The following is a 21,558-nucleotide window of genomic DNA, read 5'->3' as shown; positions in this document are numbered from 1 at the left end:
GATTAATTGACCTAAGTAAATGTACTCCTTCACTGACTCTATAGGCTGACTGGCAATCCTGAATTCTTGTTCTCTTGCTCAGCTATTCATCGTCTTTGTTTTCTGCATATTAATCTTCAACCCCACTCTTACACTCTCTCTGTTAAGGGCCTCTATCATTTGTTGCAACTCGTCTGCAGTGTTGCTGAATAGAACAATGTCATCGGTAAATCGAAGGTTGCTGAGATATTTGCCGTCGATCCTTACTCCTAAGCCTTCCCAGTTTAATAGCTTGAATACATCTTCCAAGCACAGAGTGAATAACATTGGAGAGATTGTGTCTCTTTGTCTGACTCCTTTCTTTATAGATATCTTCCTACTTTTCTTGTGTAAAATTAAGGTGGCTGTGGAATCTCTGTAGATATTTTCCAAGATATTTATGTAAGCGGACTGTACTCCTTGATTGTGTAATGCCTCTATGCCTGCTAATATCTCTACTGAATCAAATGCCTTTTTGTAATCTATGAAAGCCATATAGAGGGGTTTATTGTACTCTGTGGATTTCTCGATTACCTGATTAATGACATGGATGTGATATATTGTAGAGTATCCCTTCCTGAAGCCAGCCTATTCCCTTGGTTGACTAAAGTCCAGTATTGCCCTTATTCTATTTGAGATTATTTTGGTGAATATTTTATATAATACTAGGAGTAAGCTAAAGGGCCTATAGTTTTTTCAATTCTTTAATGACTCCCTTTTTCTGTATTAGTATAATGTTTGCATTCTTCCAGTTTTCTGGGACCCTTGCAGTAGATATACACTTCCCATAGAGAGCTGCCAGTTCACCAAGCATTATGTCTCCTCCATCTTTTGATTAAATCTTAAATCATAATCTTAAATATTAAATCTAAAGCTTATTTCCTTCTGCGAATTCTATCAACATCTCGCCTCTAGCATTCCTAGAATCGACACCGCAGTTGCCAATTGCTTGTTCCCCAGCCTGCTTTTTCCTCACTTTTGCATTGAAGTCGCCCATTACTACAGTATACTGAGTTCGCACTTTTCTCATCGCTAATTCAACATCTTCATAAATCTGATCTACTTCATCATCATTGTGACTGGATGTTGGAGCATAGGCTTGAACTATCTATAATATATACCTCTTATTAAGTTTGATTACGACTACTGCTACCCTCTCATTAATGCTGTAGAATTTGTCAATGTTGCCTGCTATGTTTTTATGGATCAGGAATCCTACCCCATAGTGCTTCTTATCTGGGTGACCTCTATAGCAGAGGATATGGCCGTTAGTCAGCACTGTATAAGCTTCACCAGTTCTTCTAATCCCGCTAAGGCCAATGATATCCCAAATAATGTCTGATAGTTCCTCAAATAGTCCTGCTAAGCTAGCCTCACTCGACAGAGTTCAGGCATTAAAGGTTGACAAGGTCAGCTTGCATTGGACGCCTGACCGGACCTAGAGATACTTAGCACCCTCTGATATGTTACAGGTCAGACCGTCACCTTGGTGAGGTGCTCCGCAGCTGCCCATTACTACAGTCGCCCATTACTACTGCATACTAATATAATGAGTTTGCACTTTTCTTATCGCTAATTCAACATCTAATAGGGTGCGAAGCTAACAAACAAGATCGGGTGACGAGAACAGTGCCGATGCCATGGCCGCTTGCATCAGTGTGGACTTCGGTCAGTGCAGATGGATCAAAATGGGCAAGTATGGGAGGAGTGGTCAGAAACTCGATGAGAGCAGCGAATGCATGAGCCTGCTCCGGGCTCCCTGAGGATGATGTGTTCCAAGCAACGGGAGCAAAGCTTTTGACGAAACAGCGAAAGCACGAACACAGGCCGCCGAAGGAGCACACGTAAGAAGCAGAACGTGGCCCAGGGAAACTACGAACGGCACGAACTGTTTCCGGATCGGGTTGCACACCGGATGCGTCAACGAGGTATACCAACACTGTAATCTGATGGCACCCGAACTGACATTTTGTGGAGTTCAGTTGGAGGCCGGCTTCTCAAAAGACTGCAAGAATGGCAGCGAGTCGGGTAAGGTGGCTGCCGAACGTGGCGTCCATGGGCCGTATTCTGAAATGTTCGCCTTCCGCGAAAGTTTCGCCGCCGCGAAAGTCACATTCAATAAGCCAAGCGACTGCTTACTCGTGACGTCAGCGTGCACTACCAACACGCTCTCTTGAACGCTTCACATCGCACGAGAGATCGCGCCCGGCGAGTGCAGAGCGGCTCGGGTGTGTTGTTCTCGAGTGTAGTGGCCACACTATGGGTTCTGCGCACTGACTACATTTGCTTACGGCCTCTTTAGGTAAAATACAATTGAATAAGGAGGTGTGAAATGTTTTATTTTATATGAATCAACAAACATCGCCGCAAAACAATGCGTGTAAAATGCCACCAAAAAGGCTACTATAAACTACCACCTATCTTATCTCTACTACACTCCACCACCAACCGAACGCCAAGAGACGCCAAAAGACGTGTTCATTTATTCAATACATGTCGAGAGCACCCATCCACACCATGACGTTAAAATGACGTAGGCCGGAACTACTAGATGGCGCTGTTTAATTTCCGGTTTTGCTAAAATCTCCAATCAGCGCGCGCCGTTGGCGGAGGCGTGGCCAGGGCGAAACTTTCGCTGAGGCGAACGTTTCAGAATACGTCCCCATTACACACCGGGCGCACTGGTTCTCCTTTGGTCGCCGTCGCGACGCATTGGCCTCTTGGAGAAGTTACTGTCACGCTACTCTGGCGCTTACCATGTCTTGCGTCAAGTAACTGACGTCACGTACAAAATCGCCCCTCTTGAGTCAACCATGGCTCAGCAATGCTCCGACGTGTTCCACATCGCGCAACTTAAGTTGTATCAGTCACCCGCCTTCTAACTAGCACCGAGCTAGTGCTTCAGCCGCCAAGGGTCATGTGACACGCTGACAAAGAAGATGTTTTAATCCTGGTCGGAAGAAGACGACGCTCTGGACTTCATGCGCTGCCTACCATGTTGTCAGCTTCTACAATTATTGTAAATACAGTATCTTGTAAATATACGTCTGACTGTTTTTAACCCCGTAACAAAAAAAAATTGGAGGACGCTTAAGCTTCGCCTTCAAGAGTGGAACGCGACAGCGTTCCCGTCGACCCGCCAAGGGGTGTAAGACAATGGGCTACGGCGAAGCGACTACGCGCCCCGCATCGGACGCGGTGAGCGTCGAGCAACGCAGCGTTCGGCGCGGCAACGAAATGTGCGCCTGAGCAAGCGACGCACGCCTGAGCCTTAGAAACAGCTCGTTTCTAAGGCTACACCGCATTCACTAGACGCGCTTTTGTATCGCTTTGAAGCATCGAACTCGTGGCTGAGTGGTAGTGTCTCCGTCTCACACTCCGGAGACTCTGGTTTGATTCCCACCCAGCCCATCTTGCAAGTTGTTTTTTATTCATGAAGTGCCTGCTGGGATTTATCGCTCACGGCCAACGCCGCCGACGCCGACGACACCGGATTTTCTGCGACACGAGCTCCTTAACGCTGTCGCGTTAATATATTACGTGGGAGGTGAGTTGCTGTGTTACCCATATAAGAATACTATTCAATTCTGTAACGCGTGCCGACAAACCAGGCACCACACAGACGTATGCCCGCAGCCTGATCTGCCAGTCTGTCGCAAGTGTGGCACTAAAGAACCCCAGGCGGACCACGAATGCCTACCCACCTGTGGCTCTTGTGGCGGAATACATTTACCGGGAGACAAGGAATGCAAAAAAAGACTAAAGCCCCAAGCACGCCCCAGCACCTAGTAAGAACCCTTGGAAAAGCACATCCAAGCTGCCACCACCATGACCAAGATGGTTCAGCTTGAATAACTCGGAGGACAAAGAGGACAAATGGCCTTCACTACAGCGAGAAGTCACGACAAAACCCAGAGCTAGATCACGATTGAGATCCCGCATTAGAACATCAAATTCGGCCAAACTGAAGAGGCCCAAAGCGACATCTCGCTCCCGGTCCCGGTCAAGATCAAAGAGAAGAGACACGAACATTGATATCCTCCAGCCCAAACCCCACTCCCCGCAGCTCAGGCCTAGGCCCAGGGCTCCAGGGAACAAGACGGAGAACACCGATCATGCAAAAGTGAGCTGGACGGGGACGGCCAAGACCAGGGTTCCCACTGCCTCAAATCCCGAGTACCAGAGAGCCTCGGCAGAAAATCACATACTCAAGTAAACCCTAGAAGAAATCAAGCAGGAAATGGCCGCCCTCAGAGGACAGATTAAACAAACAACCGAAAACTAAAGAAGCAGAAGAAAATATCCTGTCGCCTCAAGCAATGCTACAGCAAATGATGCAACAAATGCAGGGGATGTAGAATTTCCAGAAGCAGTGCCATAGCGATTTTCAAAAATTAAAAGAGCAAGTCCACGAGCTTGCCACTAGCCAAAAACAATCAAATTGTAAGCATGCAGCAGGTAGCCCAAACACACGCACTCTTCGAAAAGCTAAAAACAGAGTAGTCTCAGACTTCAAGGATGCGGAGAGTGTCACAGGCCATGCCCACTAATCAAGCGAAAACACACGAAACTGTTGAAATTTGGCACTGGAACTACCGCACCTTCCAAAAAAAGGCAGCGGCCCTACAGTGCTACATCGACACAGTGATTGTTAAGCCGGACATTATATGCCTGCAAGAAAATGGCAAATGCACGGTTAAATTGCACAACTACTATACACATTACAAGCCTGATCATTCCAGAATCGCGAGATTGGTTAGTAAAGAGATTGTGTCGCACATTAGGTACGTTCCTAGTAGTCAAACACAACACCAAATAGTGGAACTCTTTCTAACAAAGAGAGGATGTGCCAAAATTCTAATAATCTATATCTATAGCCCACCTAAAGAAAGAGGCACAGATTTCACACCCATAATTACCCACGCCTTGAGAAACATAAAGCGGAAGGACAGACTAGTTCTCGTGGGAGACTTTAATGCTCCGCACACAAACTGGGGGTACAGGGAGACACACCTAAGGGCAAATCAATCCTGTAAGCCATATAAAATACAGGCCTGCAGTTGGAAATGCTGCCCTTGGCACCTACTAAGACAGGGAACAGCCTAAGCGCGAACACATAACCAGACCTCACTTTTTTGCTGAACGTTGCAGACGGTCACTGGCAAAACTTGCAGGAAAACCTGGGAAGCGACCATTTTATAGTAAGCTTCTTCACCACCACTCCCAAACTCAAGCACAACCTCGGTTCTGCATCTATGACGGACTGGCCGGTACATTGCCAGTGCCCAGTTCCCTTAACCTCGCCGGAAAATGCAGAGCAGTGGGCGCAGAGCCTTACAGAGGCCTACGAAGCTTCTACCAGAAAAATTAGATTAACTATGGAAAACCCATTGGTCGACCTGCACCTGCTACGTTTGTGGGATTGCACACAAGGACTCACCAAAAGATGGAAGTGACAAAGGCTAAATAGAAAATTAAGAATAAAAATCACGGAAATCTTAGCCCAGGTGAACGAATACTCACGTAAATTACAAGCAGAAAACTGGCCCGATTTACTGATTCCCTTAGGGGAACCCTATCGAAGTGAAAACCTGGGTCATCCTAAGAAGTATGCTAAATCGAGAAAACACAAGACTGCAACTATGCAATCTCTCAGATCACCAAGCAGCACCATATGAAGGCAACAACTCCGAATTACTTCAGGAACTGAAGAAGCGATACATCGGAACAAAAGACTCCGAGTATGTTACATGCAATTACTAAGGCATAGAAAACGATGCGCTAGATGCCCCTCTAACTGAAGCAGAGCTTTTTGCTGCCGCACAAACCGTTAAGAAAAATTTTGCACCAGGGGATGATAGGATCATCAATCCCACGCTCCACAATTTAAGTGACGAGCAGCTTGAGCACTTAGTAGACTACTTGAACAAGCACATCTGGGAGACTGGGTGCCTTCCACAACAGTGGCAAGTCGCCAGCGTCATACTCATCCCAAAAGCTGGCAAGGCTCATGGTGTGCTGAACTTACGTCCCATATCCCTCACATCATGCCTACGGAAACTGCTCGTAAAAGTAATTCACACGAGGCTTACGAATCACCTAGAAGATCGTAGACTCCTATCAGACTACATTTACGGCTTCAGGAAACCTCTATCAACTCGGGACCTATTTCTCAGACTTAAAGAGGAGGTCCTAAGGAATATACCTACGGGAGGGGAGCACATGGTAGTCGCGCTAGATATCAGAAGTTCCTTTGACACTATGTCACACACACTCATACTCGAAGAACTAGAAAGCATAGAATGTGGCAAGAAAATTTACAATTACATACGGTCCTTCCTCACAGAGGGGAAAGCCACGATAGGGACACAAGACATCAGGTCAGAGAAATTCGATTTGCCAGGTAAGGGTACCCCTCAACGGGCCATCCTCTCACCTCTTTTATTCAATTTAGGCATTAACAGACTAGAGCAAATTCCAGACTTAAAATTCTCGCTGTATGCAGACGACATCACCCTGTGGGCAACAACAGGCCCTCTAGGCTACTAAGAACAAGTCTTACAAGAAGCAATAGAAACTGTAAATGATTTTGCAGAACAAAGCGGTCTGTCCTATGCACCAGACAAATCAGAATGGGCAAGGCTACATGGCCGAAACTATCGGAAAGAAGAAGGTGTTTGCCTATGGTTAGGCAACATGGAAATCCAGGAAAAACAAAGAATCTGAATCCTAAGCCTATGGCTACAAGAAAACCACAGGGCGGACTTCACTATAAAAACACTAAAAACGACCACCAAACAAATAGCTCGCATGATAAGCAGAATAACAAGGAAAGGCAGAAGTCTAACCAAGGCGGAGACCATCTGACTAGTACATGCATTTGTAGTAAGTAGGGCCACATATAGCCTGCCGTATCAAGAGCTCAGCACTAGCGAAACCAAAGTGGACGTGATCATACATATGGCGTACAAAGCGGCACTGGGACTCCCACCCAGCACATCGAACGAGAGACTACAAGCGCTCTGACTTTATAATATTTTCAAGGAGCTCAGGCCAGCGACTATGCTGGGGCAAAGAAAATGTCTCGACTGCTCAAAGGCAGGGAGATGGGTCCTCATGGATTTAAATTTTTCTATCCAACCCCATTATTGCAAGGAGGACCTCGTTTCTGTGCCCGAGACTTTATGAGAACTTATTGTTTCCCCAATTCTAAGAAACATGAGTCCACTCTACCATGATGCAAGATGTGCGGCAAAAGCGCAACAACTCACTAAAAAGTTCAGTGGGCACTGTGACGTCATTTACATGGACGTCGCAAAGTCCGATCATGGTCACATTCTAACGGCAGTCAACTACTCACACATCTCAAATACACCCAAACATCAAAATCTCAGCCTCAGTGTGCACCCTTTGCACGAAAACAGCTGAAGCAACTGCTATAGCTCTAGCAATTAGACAAGCAGACGCGAGCGGGAACTCGATAGCAGTCCTGACAGATTCGTAAGCGGCGTGCCAGATGTTCATAAACGGACGTCTATTACACATAACCTTCAAGCTACTAGGCGAAAAACCGCGCATCAGACAGCATTACATGGTGCCCGGGACACTCGAGAGTCCCAGGAAACAAAGGGGCAAACACACTAGCTTGCGAACTACCAATGGACCAATGGACCACACCCCGGCTGACATCCAGGAGCACTAGCATCGCAAACAACAAATCTACGAGTTTCAACATACGCACATCGCAGTACGAGACTCTCGGAAATATAGAAAAATCCAGACTCGCACCTTTCTGCACTTGGGACTGCGGCACACAATGTGGCCAACCGTGTATGCCGGTCAATGTCAATGTGTCAATGCCGGTCAATGTGTAAGCCGGGGAGTGGTCGTCTCTTCCCCACATTATGTGGTGTCACGGTCTAGATCTTTTCACCATACTAGGTTCTTTAGCATGGTCAATACAGACTAATTTAGGAAATACGAAGCATAAGCTCTCTGTCACACACACACAAACAATGCTTTATATGAATTTGACGACATATAACTGCTGACAAAGGTTAATATGGATCACTTAAAGTATGGAGTCTCTAAACAGTCTGCAGACTAGAGAATCAAATGATTCACACATCACCACATTGTTTGGTGTGGGGTGTCGGACGAGGTCACAGCTGTAATGGTGCAGATGACGAGTGGGCTGCTGCTGAGGTACCCCAGCTGGAGTCGGGAGGCGAAACGACATGGCACGATGGGGCAGGAACATAAGCCAGGAGGGAAGGTCGCGAGCACAGAAGCTCCGGTGCACGGCTTGCAGACAAATGCCAGCTTCACATGTTGAGCCGTAGGCTCAGGAACACCAGGCATAGGCAGGAGCCCAGACCCCTGGGCCAACGGGCTGCTTCTTCTGCCGTGGGTCTTCTTCACTCCGATTCCTATATCGCCCCGGCCAAATCCCCTGTTCCATGCTCGGGCCATGAGGCTCTCCCGGAGGTTCTTCCTTTTTCACTGTTTTCTGGCGACATTGCACAATCATGCTTGCGGCTTCGTCGTCTTTGCCTTTCCTTTTCAGCGCACCACATGCACCTCATGACAACCGGCCACCGAACATAAACTTGCTCACCATACTGACTTTACTCAGGGAGTCTTGGGAGGCCGTCCTCGCTTGAGCTGAGTTGGAGACCCAGAAGGGTCTCTTAGGCCAGGCTGAGCGTACAGCAACGGTCCTGGACTAAGGACCCACCTTTCCCGCTCCCCTTCTCTTTTCTATCTATTAAATAAAGTTTTTCAATATAGAAAGTGATCTTACAAAATTGTGCTGCTTTCCTTCGCCCCCAATATTCGGAGCTGCTTGGGTTTTGTTATCTTTTCCCAGACTTTTGCAATGTGAAAAATATTTTGTTCTTGACGTATTGGTCACCAAACTGTGGTCTGTTCTTGTTTCTCCTGCCTCCACTTACAGACCCACATCAGTGTTATGTGACATCTCTTGCAGTTGCCTTCTTGAATTACGGCACTCTCTGGAATGATGGCAAGGAGAAAGCACCATGCTAGATTTTACAGCTTGGCTAAGCAGTGCAGGATACTGTGACCTGTTCTTTAGCTCCGTAGAAGACACAGATATCAAGAAAAAGTTGAAATGTCAAAATAAAGACGAAGCTTTGATGACTTGTACTTTAACAGAGTATGCTGTTAGGCTAGTTGGTACACAATTTCAAGAACAATAACAGTGCAAGGAACAGGACAAGAAACTGAGACAAACACAGCGCCAACTTTCAAATGGAGGTTCATTCTGCACGACAGAAAATTTATCCACTGAGGAGACACGAGGCAGACGAGAACTGAGGCAAAGCCACGACAAAGGGGAGGGGGAAGAAGGGAGTAGGGGCAGCCAGGTGAGCCGCGATGGCTACACAAGGAGCCCTCTGTTTGAAAGAGCAAGGAATGTTAGGGCCCACTGCACCTTTCAGAAGCTTAACGGAATTATGCGACCGACCTACAAAGAATTTAGGCGACAAAGTGTTCCATTGAAATGGATGGAGGATTCAAATTTCTCTTCAAATGCCATTGAGACAATATGCTGAAGTCCACTTACAACAATGCCACATATAATGCTATATCGATTATAACAATGACTCTACTTGAGAGTATCAACTTATCCTTTCGGGCTATGAGAAAAAGGCCCATTTATAACGACACATTATTCACCGCATATCAGATTTATCAATAAAATATTTGCCATCTAGATGGTGTTTTTCATGCAGAATAATCGCGACATTTGCACGGCAAAGTCTTCTTAAACAAACGATGCCAGGATGGGCTGAAAAATTTGCCTATGCGAGTTCATATCTGCCGTGCGAAGCGTCCCCGCTCGCGCGCCGATTGCAAAAGCCATGGAGAGCATTGAGAGTTGGCGCAGTGCGCCACAAGATGAGGATAGTCAATTCCATGACGCCCAAGTGCAGAAATGTGCTGCGACAACGGGCCTGAAGCAGTGTCACGGCAGTGGATGCCAGACAGCCCTCTGACAAAGCGCAAAGCTATGTCGCATGAGATGAAGCTGCAAACTTTGCAAGACTCAAAGAGGTATGAGTTTGCGCAGTCAATGACATCAGTGATACTGAAAACCAGGAACGCTGCGATCATGAAGGCGGGAACCAGTGGCCATGCCGATCAACACAAAAGGAGGGCTTTGTGCACCAGAGTGTAAGCAACATGGTGAAAGCTGCTGACATTATCAAGCGCTGGGACCACGTCCATACTGACGATGAAACAGGTGGTGCTTTGATAGAGGAGCTCCTGAGTGCACATAGTGCTGTCTCGTTCCGCAAAGAGATATCCGACGAGGCGGTCGTTCTTGCAACAGACGGCGACGTTGTGCAATGACGGAAGCGACAGCACCGACGAGATTGGCGATTGCCCGTTTGCAACAACGATCCCGATGTTCATGCAAAGTGTGTCGTTGTCGATCGAATCGCGCATTGACTTCATGCATACTAAGTTATTGCCGCCAGTGTTTCCGCAGCAGCCTGGCCCGATGCATAACGTGGTTGTGAATCTGAAACTCCCGCGAAAGCAAGTGTAAAATTTTGGCTATTTCTGTGCACCTTACGCTTGAAAAGCTGTTTAGAGGTATCAATAAACATGTTATTTTTCAAAGCCTACTTTCTACAACGTCTATTTTTGAGCGCAAGTGGCAGATTTAATTTCGGAGCTCCAACGGTCTGTTCAACAGCTTTATTTATTTATTTTTTATTATTTTTTTACGGCAGTCGAGATATAGCGATGATTGCTTATAACAATCAGATTTCTCGTTCTTCTTGATATTGTTGTAAGTGGGCTGAGGATAGTCATAGCTGTATATTCATCAAGCTTTTATTTATTTTTTATTTATTTCAGTACTGCCAGTCTAGGTTCAGACCTTAGGCAAGAGTGGGTCACGATTGTTTTCACACATAAAACAGATATACAGTAAACACATATGAAAATATACAGCTATAAACGTTAAGAATTGGAAGATTGCAAAGGAGCTTAGTTAGTGAGAACAATGTACGGCAAAGTTAAAAAGAGATATATATATACACACACACAGAGATGCAAAAAGTTCGCATCAAGGCTCACGTAGTGCATCAGAGTTATGTGTCATGGAATCGAAAACATGTAAATAAGGTCGTACTGTCGGGCATTCAACTGCAGCAGCTGTAAGTGAATTCCGATTGGTTATAGTTCTTGGGAAAAAGGCATATCAGAACAAGTTGGTGTTACATGAAAGCTCAGTTACTTTTTTAGTGTGATAGAAGCAAGTGGGCTGTCAGTTTACATCACTTAAATATGTATCCTTCATAAAACCTCACTGTCTGTGGTAAAGAAGATAAAAAAGTTTCATTCCCTCATGCTGTCACCTAATTTTTAGTTTTTCAAGTTTAATATTTTCTAAGAGAGCTGTAAGTTATGCCTGCCAACTGTATTTGTTATAAACAAACCTAACTGATTTTCTCTGTATTTTTTCCAGTACTGAAATTTTTCTGTTTGCGTACGGAGTAAACTAGTAATGGCCGAATAAAGGTTTTGTATGCTAGAAGCTTAATTTCTTGTGTAAACTTACCCAAACACCTCCTTAAGTATCCAAGTTTTTTCATCGCCTTCTTTTGGATATAGTCAATGTGGTCATTCCATTCAGATCGTTAGAAATGACAACTCCCAAATACTTAAACTTGGTTACTACTGTTAAAGGTTAATTATCAAAGCTGTATGGGAAACTTATGGAATGCTCTGTGGAAGTAATAGTGACTGTGATGGTTTTATTTTTGTTAATGTTGGGTTTTTCTTTTGTTAATGTTGTTCTGATGGTTTTCTTTTTGTTACAACTGCCACTCTAAACCCCATGTATATATTCGATTAAGACATGCATTTTGTAAAACGTGGTCACTAGATGGAGTAATTTCCTGATATATACCATATTTACTCGCATAATGATCGCGCCCCTGAATTTCGCCGTCAAAATTCGATTTTTTTTCTTTCCCGTGTAATGATCGCACCCTGAACTTGTCACAGCGATATGTTGTGTGCCAAGTCTAGCTAATGACGATCCCGCTTACCATCTGTCAAATGCTACGCGAACAACTTTCGAAATCATACCAAGCGGTCTGCATGCACCCAACATTCTTAAGCATATGCCCCATTTCATTCCTTTCATCACTTTCCGCGCTTCCATGAAAAAAAAAAGCTACAACCAAACTTTCTTCGGCTTTATTATTTGTAGGCTTCACAATGGGTTTGGTCAACAACAACATAAAGGGCGCCTTTCAACTCTTCTCGTCTGCACTCGTGGGCACGCAACAAATCGCAAGTGGCAATGATAGTGACCACTTGAATTAGGAAGGAACAGCGCCAACTAAGACGATCACAAGTGGGAAGAACGACACAGGACTCCCACTTGTGATCGTCTTAGTTGGCGCTATTCCTTCCTAATTCAAGTATCCACCATCTAGCCCAAATGGATGTTGTCCTGAAATAGTGACCACATTTACACTGATACGTTAGAAGAGTACCCTATTCACACGCCAACGCTTGTAATGCCGCTAAGATATTTGCCCACCCTTAGCGGAAACATGCCGTATTAGGATAGCAATGAAGACAAATGCCGCAGTTTCCACAGCATGCCCGCCATGTGTTCCTATGTCACTGGCAGCTAAGCGCACCCATCTCTGTTTCTGTCCCCTCAAAGAGGACATGGCTACGTCATTGTTCCAAACTTGCCGATATTATTCGTTACTGATACGGAAGAAACTGTTTAAATGTGCGTAATGTACTCACGAGAACAAAAATAATCGCGTTTGGCTTGCTCCACCGGCCGCCACATTTGTTTCGGTTTCCTGCACTGACAGCGGCAGCCGCCTGCTTGTCATCCTGCAGCAAATGCGGGATGAATTAACCCGCATAATGATCGCACCCCTGAATTTGTGTCAATTTTTGTGACAAAAAGTGCGATCATTATGAGAGTAAATACGGTAATGCAATTATCGGCAAAGAGCCGTACCTTGACAGGAATGTTCTGATCAATGTCATTAATATACACGAGGAAAAAGAGAGGACCAAGGAGGGATCCTTGTGGAATACCTGAAAGTACTGAAATGGCATGCGAATTTACGCAGTCAATGGACACGACATGACATCTGCATGATAGGTAGGCTTCTATCTAAGCTAGTAAGGTGGTGATTTGTAGTATTGGTTTTAGCTTCAATAATAATTTTCTATGGGAAACACTGCCAAATGCCTTTTCAAAATCTAGAAATATAACCTCAATCTGGTTATGTCTGTGTAGGGCAGCTGCTATATCATGGATACTCTCAATGAGCTGAGTCATTATTGAATAACCATGGTGAAAACCATGCTGGAAGGAACTTATTATTATTAGGCTTTCATTTTCAGAAAAAGTAGATATATGTTTAAAAATTATATACTCTAAGAGCTTTGTACATGTGCATAATAAAGAAATCGGTCAATATGCTGATGCATCTGAAAGCATGCTTGCTTTAGGAATTGGGGAAATTTTTTTGTATTTCCAGTCGCTCGGAAGCTCCACATTAAGTGACTTTTTAAATAATAAACAAATATTTTTAGCACCATTCCGCATGACGTGTAAGAAATATATTAAGTACACCATCTGTACCTGGTGATTTCTTGATGTCTAATTTTAACAACAGCGCAAGCATGCCGTCTTCTAGGATACATAAATCATTACTAGCTTCTATGTTACCAAATTTCTGAAATTCTGGTGTGCAGCTATCATCGACAGAAAACACAAAACCAAAATAAGTATTAAGTGCTTCAGCAATTACTGCAGTATCTATCACAGGGATGCCATTGGACGAAGGAGTAGGGGCAGATTTCTTTTTTGGTGAAATGTGTAGCCAAAACTTATCAGGTGATGACAGAAATTTTTAGCCAAATGCTTTCGTAAAAACCTTTGGCCTTTTTAATGCTATCCTTCAGTTGTTCCCATAGTTCCGATATTTTACATGAACCGCCGGAACAGGGATGCAATCTGAGCTGCGTCCTTACTTTTAGTTTGCGCCGCTGGCATGTGATCTCCTTCGTCATCCATGGATTATGTATACGCTGTAATTTACATTTGTGGGGAACAAAGTTTTTTACTCAGCTTAATACAACATTCTTAAAGAAACACCACATACAGTCGCCGACCATTTATTCGGACCTCACGGGACTGCGGAAATGTCCAAATAAACAGGTGTCCAAAAAAGCAAATCAAGAAAAAAAATGAAATCCTTTATTTCCACGCACTTATTCGGGCTCGGCAGTAGGATTGAAGAAATTGTGAATGCACCGTTGCACGCTGTTCCGTTAACGCACAATCAGGTAAGCCTGAATCTTGGAGAGGGTCGTACGGTCGCTATAGGCGGCTGAGAGCACAGTCACTGCTTGTACACGATCCGCATGCGACGGCAGCGTAGCACATGGTGCGTCATCTTCCGACTCGGTCATTGTCCGGTGGTGCAGCAGAAACCTGACGAATGATCTTGCCGTCGTCAGGTTCTGCACATGTCAGTACAGCAGTGTCAGCACTTGTGAAACTGTCAAATGAGACGGTGTCTGGAATTGCAATGCAACGACTACGCAGGTGTCGGCAGAACATTTTCGCCGTCAGTAGCGAGCACATCGGAAGGCGACAAATCTTAGGCCTCCCGGCACCCGCTTGCCGGCATTCCCCAGCGCAGTCTGCGCGGGCACTGTCGGCGCCATTAGACACTTGACGCGATGTTTCCGTTGCCGCGTTGGATCGCCAGAACCTCGACATAGCACACAAAGCAAACAGCACCATGCCGACACCAGTCGCACAAACGAAAAACGTGGCCTACTCGCAGCGTCGTGCGCGAAAAAGCAAATCAGCTGCTGGATTGTCTTGACATGGCTTACTAAGCTGAAACCGGAACTGCTGTAGAGCCACTCCATCAAACCAGGCAAAAACGATGATGATGAGCGGGGATTTGCAGTAGCGCCACTTTGGGGAGCGGCAAGGAGGCTCCGTTCAAAACAAAAATGGCATTCAGCAAGTCGAACTGTGCACCGGTCAGAGTCGGTGCATGGTACTCTCGATCAAGTTGGCTCAAGGAGTGTCCGAAAAATCAGACGAGAGGTTGCAAGGTGTCCGAACTTTCGGCAGTTGTTATACATTATGGTCTATGGGGAGAATGATGGTGCCGCGAAGCTGACCGAATAATCGAGCACGTCCGAATTTTCGGAGCTACACAGCTGTCAGTTTCTATACAGCTGTCAGTTTCTGCTAAAGCTGGACAGAAAACAAATCCACGGTTGTCTGTGTTTTGGAACAGCATGGCACAATTTCAGGGCATATCACAGTTTTGGTGCAATTTGGCGCAGGAAGTTGCAAATACTGTATAGCACTTCGGCACAATTGGCACAGCTGTACGTTGATGCCCTGGACAAAAATTCTGGCAATTGATGTTTGGCTTGAGACTTCGTCAGAACTATAGAATGCTGGTACAGCTCCACATTTCTCCACTCCTCATTCAGGTTCTTACTGCCTACATGTTCTGTTTGACTGTTCAAGTTTCGAAGCATGGTAATTGAGCTGGTCACTCAACTCCCTAAATGGGATCAGATTAGTGTCTGTGAACACTTCGTTTAGTTGATATCTCATGCAGCGGAAGCTCATACAATGCGGTGCTTTTGTTTCAGATGTCCTATGGTAATGCATCGCGCAGGTGGGGGCAGAGAACTAGCCCCAAAGAGCAGTTTCTCTGCTGTGCTTTGACATTAATGCATGCCGTCACTTCCATCTATTCAGCAGGCTGGCTTGGTCAGCAGGGATCTACAACTAAATCCATCCTGACTGCAGTATCAATTTGTTGAAGATCAAAAAGCGAAGCAGTTATATTCAACCAAATAATTCAAATTCTAGGTATCACAAGCATAAAATGACGGAAAAGGTCAAGAAGCTTTTTGTCTATAGCTCACTATAGTTTATTCTCTTTTGTTTTTACTAGAGTATGCCAACATAGTACACAAGCACAAACAAAGGCGCCAAAGTCAGAATGTCACATTAATGCACCATTGAAAAGTTGAATGAAAAACAAATATACTGGCACATGTCACCAGCTTGTCTCAAGAGGGACACCTCCTAATTACCAAGACAGTTTCTGCTCTTCCTGAATTGCACTTGACTTCCTGCTTCATGCAGGTGCACATGTCCCTTTTCAGATGACCAAGCAACACCAAAAAAAGCCACAAATTCACCGCTAATTTCGACATACCTCCCACTGAAACAATAGGAAAAGTTGAAACTACACTCATCTATCATATGTACCATGGATCACCAAAACCAATGCCACACAAGTACAGCAATCCGATGAGCAATCAATTAACACTACACTTAATGGGCACTTTCCTGGACCATATTTGCTTAAATAGGGCATCTGGACTTACCAAACTCTCTGGTGGCCCATTCTTGGTCATGAAAAGTCCGGCCAAAACTGAAAAAGAAAAAAAAGACAGTTTCAGTCAGTGAATCAAGAGTCGCAAGCAAACTTATTATCTACAAAAAAACAGAGACCGAAACATAGCAGTTTACAACTGGACAAGCAGTGAAACACTTCTTCCTCACATTTCTTGTGCTTGTCATACAATGCCTTTGACACAAAACCCGACAAGCTGAATGATTGCCAAGAATATAAGCACAGGTCATATTTTGTAACTACCCATTTAATTTTCTATTCTTTTCATTCGTGGCCCATAGTTCCTTATGCCAGTATAATAGTGGCACAGCGTCATCCAAGCCAATAAACAAAGACAGAAAGGAATGGAAAAGGAGATGGTGCTTTGTGAAACATGGTCCTGAGGATGCGGCAGGCCAATCATCAGCAGTGCCCGTGCACCAGTTTCTCGGGGCTGTGCTCAGGTGCCTCCTTTCTCCACACAGTACAAGCACAGCATGCTGTGCGGGAAGAGCGCAGGACACTGCTGTAGGTGGCCGCATGCGTAAGCACACAGAGCAGAAACAGGGTACTGCAAGATCAGTGCTAAACCACCTCTGAACCCATAATTTGTGTTCATACGCCAAAAGAGTGTGGTCCTGATGGTCAAGAGGAAATAGGCATTTGCCGATAATCCAGTCTCTAATGTTTTTAATGTCTTTCTTGGCAAGTTACTCTCCCTTTTCCATACGGCTTATGCGTGTTTATAGCCTCTTTCATAGGTTGATCCCAAAGATCTAAATGTCAGTGCCACTGTGACCAGTGGGTTTGTGAGGATATGAAACTGCATTTTCAGGCAAAATGCCTATTTTTCCATTACACTTCTATTGCACCTATATGATCTATAAGCATGAATTAGGTTATTCTAAGCACTTTGGCACGGTTTATTGATGCCTATAAGTGCCTATTTCAGTGTTGATGCCCAATTTGGTTTCAAGCACCTAAAAAGGCCTTATTCTGAGTTTTAAGGGCTTAAAATTGTTGTTCTCAGTGTTTTGTTTTGACTTCACTGTGCAAGCTGAAGGAGAAAAATGAAAATTGTTTCCTGTGAGCTCAAAGCTTCTTGAGGAAACAAATAGAGAGACAGTGTCATACTTTATCGACTCCTTGTTGAAGTCTATCTGAAATTGATGACAGCAGGGTTTCGCTGCTGTACACTGAAGCAGCACAGTAGAGCCCACTCGTAACAAATTTGAGCACCAGGTGGCGCCCGTTCGATATATACCAAAGTTCGTAGTAAGTTGACCACAGGTAAAAAAAAAAACAAGATTGTTGCTAGGCAAAATACAAAATTTATTTTTTTTGCAAAAAAGTCTGTGATGCTCGTTCGTTTCTGGATCCGACGAGGGCAGTCTGCAGTTTATTTAAAACAGAAGCGCGCTCTTCGCCGAGGCCCTTAGCACAGACAAGTTGCCTCAGGCCCTCTATGTAGCCCATTGCTACAGGTGAGCTTATGCGTGTTGGCTCCGAAGTTTAATCGCTATCCGACTCACAAATGATGCCCTCATACTTGCACGGTTCCGCAATGTCTTCATCAGCAGAAATAGTCACCCCAGCTAATATCTGGAAAGATTGGTTGCGCTTTCTAGACGATCACAAGGAAGAAAACAGGACAGGCGCAAACTAACAACTGAGGTTTATTCGAGGAAAACACTTAAATATCAGACCATGCCAGCGCAGGCACATGAGGATATCAGCAGCAGAAAAGTAGAAAAAACATAAAATCAGAAAAAACCAATGGCGTGGCTCAGCTAAACATATTATCTAGGAAACGTGCCTCCCTATTGTAAAGCATGACCGATGTGTCACTGATGCATGCTTGTCCCTTCTTTATATAATATGCCTCTAGAAGTTCTCGTGCGTTTTCGTTATTGCACTTGCGCAGGATCTTAACCTGGTTGAGCAGAGGCCTGCATTTATGATCTAAGCAATGCAGGGGTAAATGACGTTGCTCCCGGTTTATAATTGATCTTTTGTGTTCGCGGATTCGCACATTCAAACAACGGCCCGTCTGGCCTATGTAGGTTTTGCCGCATGTCAGGGGAATCTGATAAACAACACCAACTTGGCAATCTAAATAGGGGTTCTTGTGTTTCACGCCGCAGCCACCTTGCTTCTTTCTGGCGTGAAGTCTCCCAATGCGGGCGCAAAGGTGACTCAGCTTGCAGGGAGCCGAGAAAACGAGTGGGACACCATGCTTGGTTGCTATCTTCTTCAGATTGTGTGCAGTTCTGTGAACATATGGAATTACGACAGGCTTTGAAGCTTTGTTGGCAACATCAGAGTTTACTTTTTGGGGCGCTTTTAGCCTCTTTTCGAGCGTTTCAACCACTGCCAGCACAACCACATCAGGGAAGCCAGCCTCTTTCAGCCTAGAAATTTGCATATCGGAGCTGGCCTGCATGGCATGCGTACATGACTTCTTCAAAGATTGCTCAATAATCTGTTTAGCAATGGCCCTTTTGGTGATATTAGAGTGCGCTGAATCATATGATAATAGTTGTTTTTGTGTGCGAGGGCAGAAACAGCAACAAACGTGCTCTTTTCCAAAGGTAAGTTTGAGGTCAAGGAACTGCAGAATGTTATTGACAGGGAGCTCATGTGTAAAGGTTAGACCTAAGGCATTCTTCTCAAAAAGATTTAAAATGTCTGCAATGGCATCGTCATACATAAAATCATTTCGTTCTTTCAGCAGCACAAGAAAATCGTCAACATACCTGAAAACATGTGCTACTTCGTCATTGTCAAGTACACCAAACAAGGTGCGGTCAATACTCGATAAAAAGATATTGCATAAAACTGGTGCTACGCACGACCCAATGCACACTCCCTGTCGCTGGAAAAAGGTTTGGTTGTCAAAGGTGATAAAAGTAGCACTGAGATAAAATTCTAAAAGAGCCAGGAAACTGTCTACCGAAATGCCTGCTGAGTTTTGGAAACCAATGACACTGTTAGCTTCAATGCAGCTACGCACTGATTCAAAAAGTGGCTGGTGAGGTATGGAGTAGAATAAATCTTCTACATCAACGGAGAACCCAAATCCGATTGAGTCAGCTGTCTGCAGAAGCGAAATAACATCTTCAGAATTCTTCGTGGCAAAAGGATCATCAATATGCAACATGTTCAAATGCTTCTGCAGAAAGATGCTAATTTCGTGTTGCCATGTGCCTTTCTCGCTAACAATGGCTCTGAAGGGTACATCAGCCTTGTGCGTTTTAGCGGAAAAAAACACAGACAAGCTATCGTTCTTACTGTTGTTAACAAAATGAGACAGTTTGGCTAGCTCTAGGTTATCGCATAAAGAGACTGCGGCTTGCTTTGCGCAAGTACGTTTCACGGGTACCTTTTTAAAGTTCTTAAAACAACTATTACCATATGATTCAGCTCACTCTAAAATCACCAAAAGGGCCATTGCTAAACAGATTATTGAGCAATCTTTGAAGAAGTCATGTACGCATGCCATGCAGGCCAGCTCCGACATGCAAATTTCAAGGCTGAAAGAGGCTGGCTTCCCTCATGTGGTTGTGCTGGCAGTGGTTGAAACGCTCGAAAAGAGGCTAAAAGCGCCCCAAAAAGTAAACTCTGATGTTGCCAACAAAGCTTCAAAGCCTGTCCTAATTCCATATGTTCACAGAACTGCACACAATCTGAAGAAGATAGCAACCAAGCATGGTGTCCCACTCGTTTTCTCGGCTCCCTGCAAGCTGAGTCACCTTTGCGCCCGCATTGGGAGACTTCACGCCAGAAAGAAGCAAGGTGGCTGCGGCGTGAAACACAAGAACCCCTATTTAGATTGCCAAGTTAGTGTTGTTTATCAGATTCCCCTGACATGCGGCAAAACCTACATAGGCCAGACGGGCCGTTGTTTGAATGTGCGAATCCGCGAACACAAAAGATCAATTATAAACCGGGAGCAACGTCATTTACCCCCGCATTGCTTAGATTATAAATGCAGGCCTCTGCTCAACCAGGTTAAGATCCTGCGCAAGTGCAAAAACGACAAAGCACGAGAACTTCTAGAGGCATATTATATAAAGAAGGAGGGACAAGCATGCATCAGTGACACATCGGTCATGCTTTACAATAGCGAGGCACGTTTCCTAGATAATATTGACGCGAAATAGGTTTGCACGTGTTGACACGGGACCCTTAAGGCGAGAACGACGAAGTTCGTGGTTGCGCGCGTGCTCTCCGAGGACCAGCCATCACTAAAGGCAGACGTTTTTTCTCAATCTGTCGGTGCTAAACTGTTTTAGTTGTCATAGCTGGGTGACATTTCTGGTGGACGTGCTGGGTACGGTCGATGTTAAGATCTCCGGAGCATACCCCAGACCTAAGCCCGGCGAGTAGTTCAACCGAGCTTACCCCTGTGCATGTACGTGCCAGCCGACGCCTCCAGGGACTCCAGCCACAGCACGGTCTGCTACCTGAACGAACTAGAATGATGACCCAACCACCTCCTGCCACTCCTGCAGCATTGCACGTTGTCCTCAATCACATCCGGACGCCGAATCTGTTCCACGGAAGTGCTTCAGGGGACGCCGATGACTGGGTTGACCATTTTGACCGGGTTGCCAACCTCAACGACTGGAACCACGAGCGTAAGCTACGTTACGTGTACTTCGCTCTTGAAGATTCCGCGAAAACATGGTTTGAGAACCACGAGGCGACACTGATGTCATGGGAAGAATTTCGTAGGCAGTTCCTCAATGCCTTCGCCAGGGCGGACAGGAAGGAGAGAGCGGAGTTAGCGTTGGAGGCAAGAATTCAAGGCCCGAATGAGCGAGTGACTGCATACGTAGAAGACATGAATCAGCTTTTCAGACATGCGGACCCTTTGATCACTGAAACAAAGAAGGTGCGCCATCTCATGCGCGGTGTCAAAGAGGAAATCTTTGCTGGCCTAATTCGAAATCCGCCCGACGACACTTGCAGAGTTCCATGACGAAGCCAGTACTATGGAAAAGGCCCTTCAACAGTGGGCCAGGCAAAACAACCGCGACGCCGTGATTTCAAGGGAGCTCTCTGCCGT

At 45.2% G+C, this 21,558-nt stretch overlaps 1 protein-coding gene across 5 annotated transcripts in view; it reads right to left on the bottom strand.

The window, feature by feature from the left end:
- Positions 1-21,558, bottom strand: part of mio (GATOR complex protein mio) — a 547,780-nt gene that overhangs the window by 425,635 nt on the left and 100,587 nt on the right. For all 5 annotated transcript variants that reach the window (XM_072286653.1, XM_072286650.1, XM_072286651.1 and 2 more), the window contains one exon: positions 16,480-16,526. In XM_072286653.1, the coding sequence (XP_072142754.1) occupies positions 16,480-16,526 (47 nt within the window). The remainder of the gene's footprint in view (positions 1-16,479; positions 16,527-21,558) is intronic.

This window comes from Dermacentor andersoni, chromosome 2 (genome assembly GCF_023375885.2).
Source record: "Dermacentor andersoni chromosome 2, qqDerAnde1_hic_scaffold, whole genome shotgun sequence".
Taxonomy (NCBI): domain Eukaryota; kingdom Metazoa; phylum Arthropoda; class Arachnida; order Ixodida; family Ixodidae; genus Dermacentor; species Dermacentor andersoni.
The sequence above is the reverse complement of the archived record's forward strand: the minus strand, read 5'-3'. Positions and strand labels throughout refer to the sequence as shown.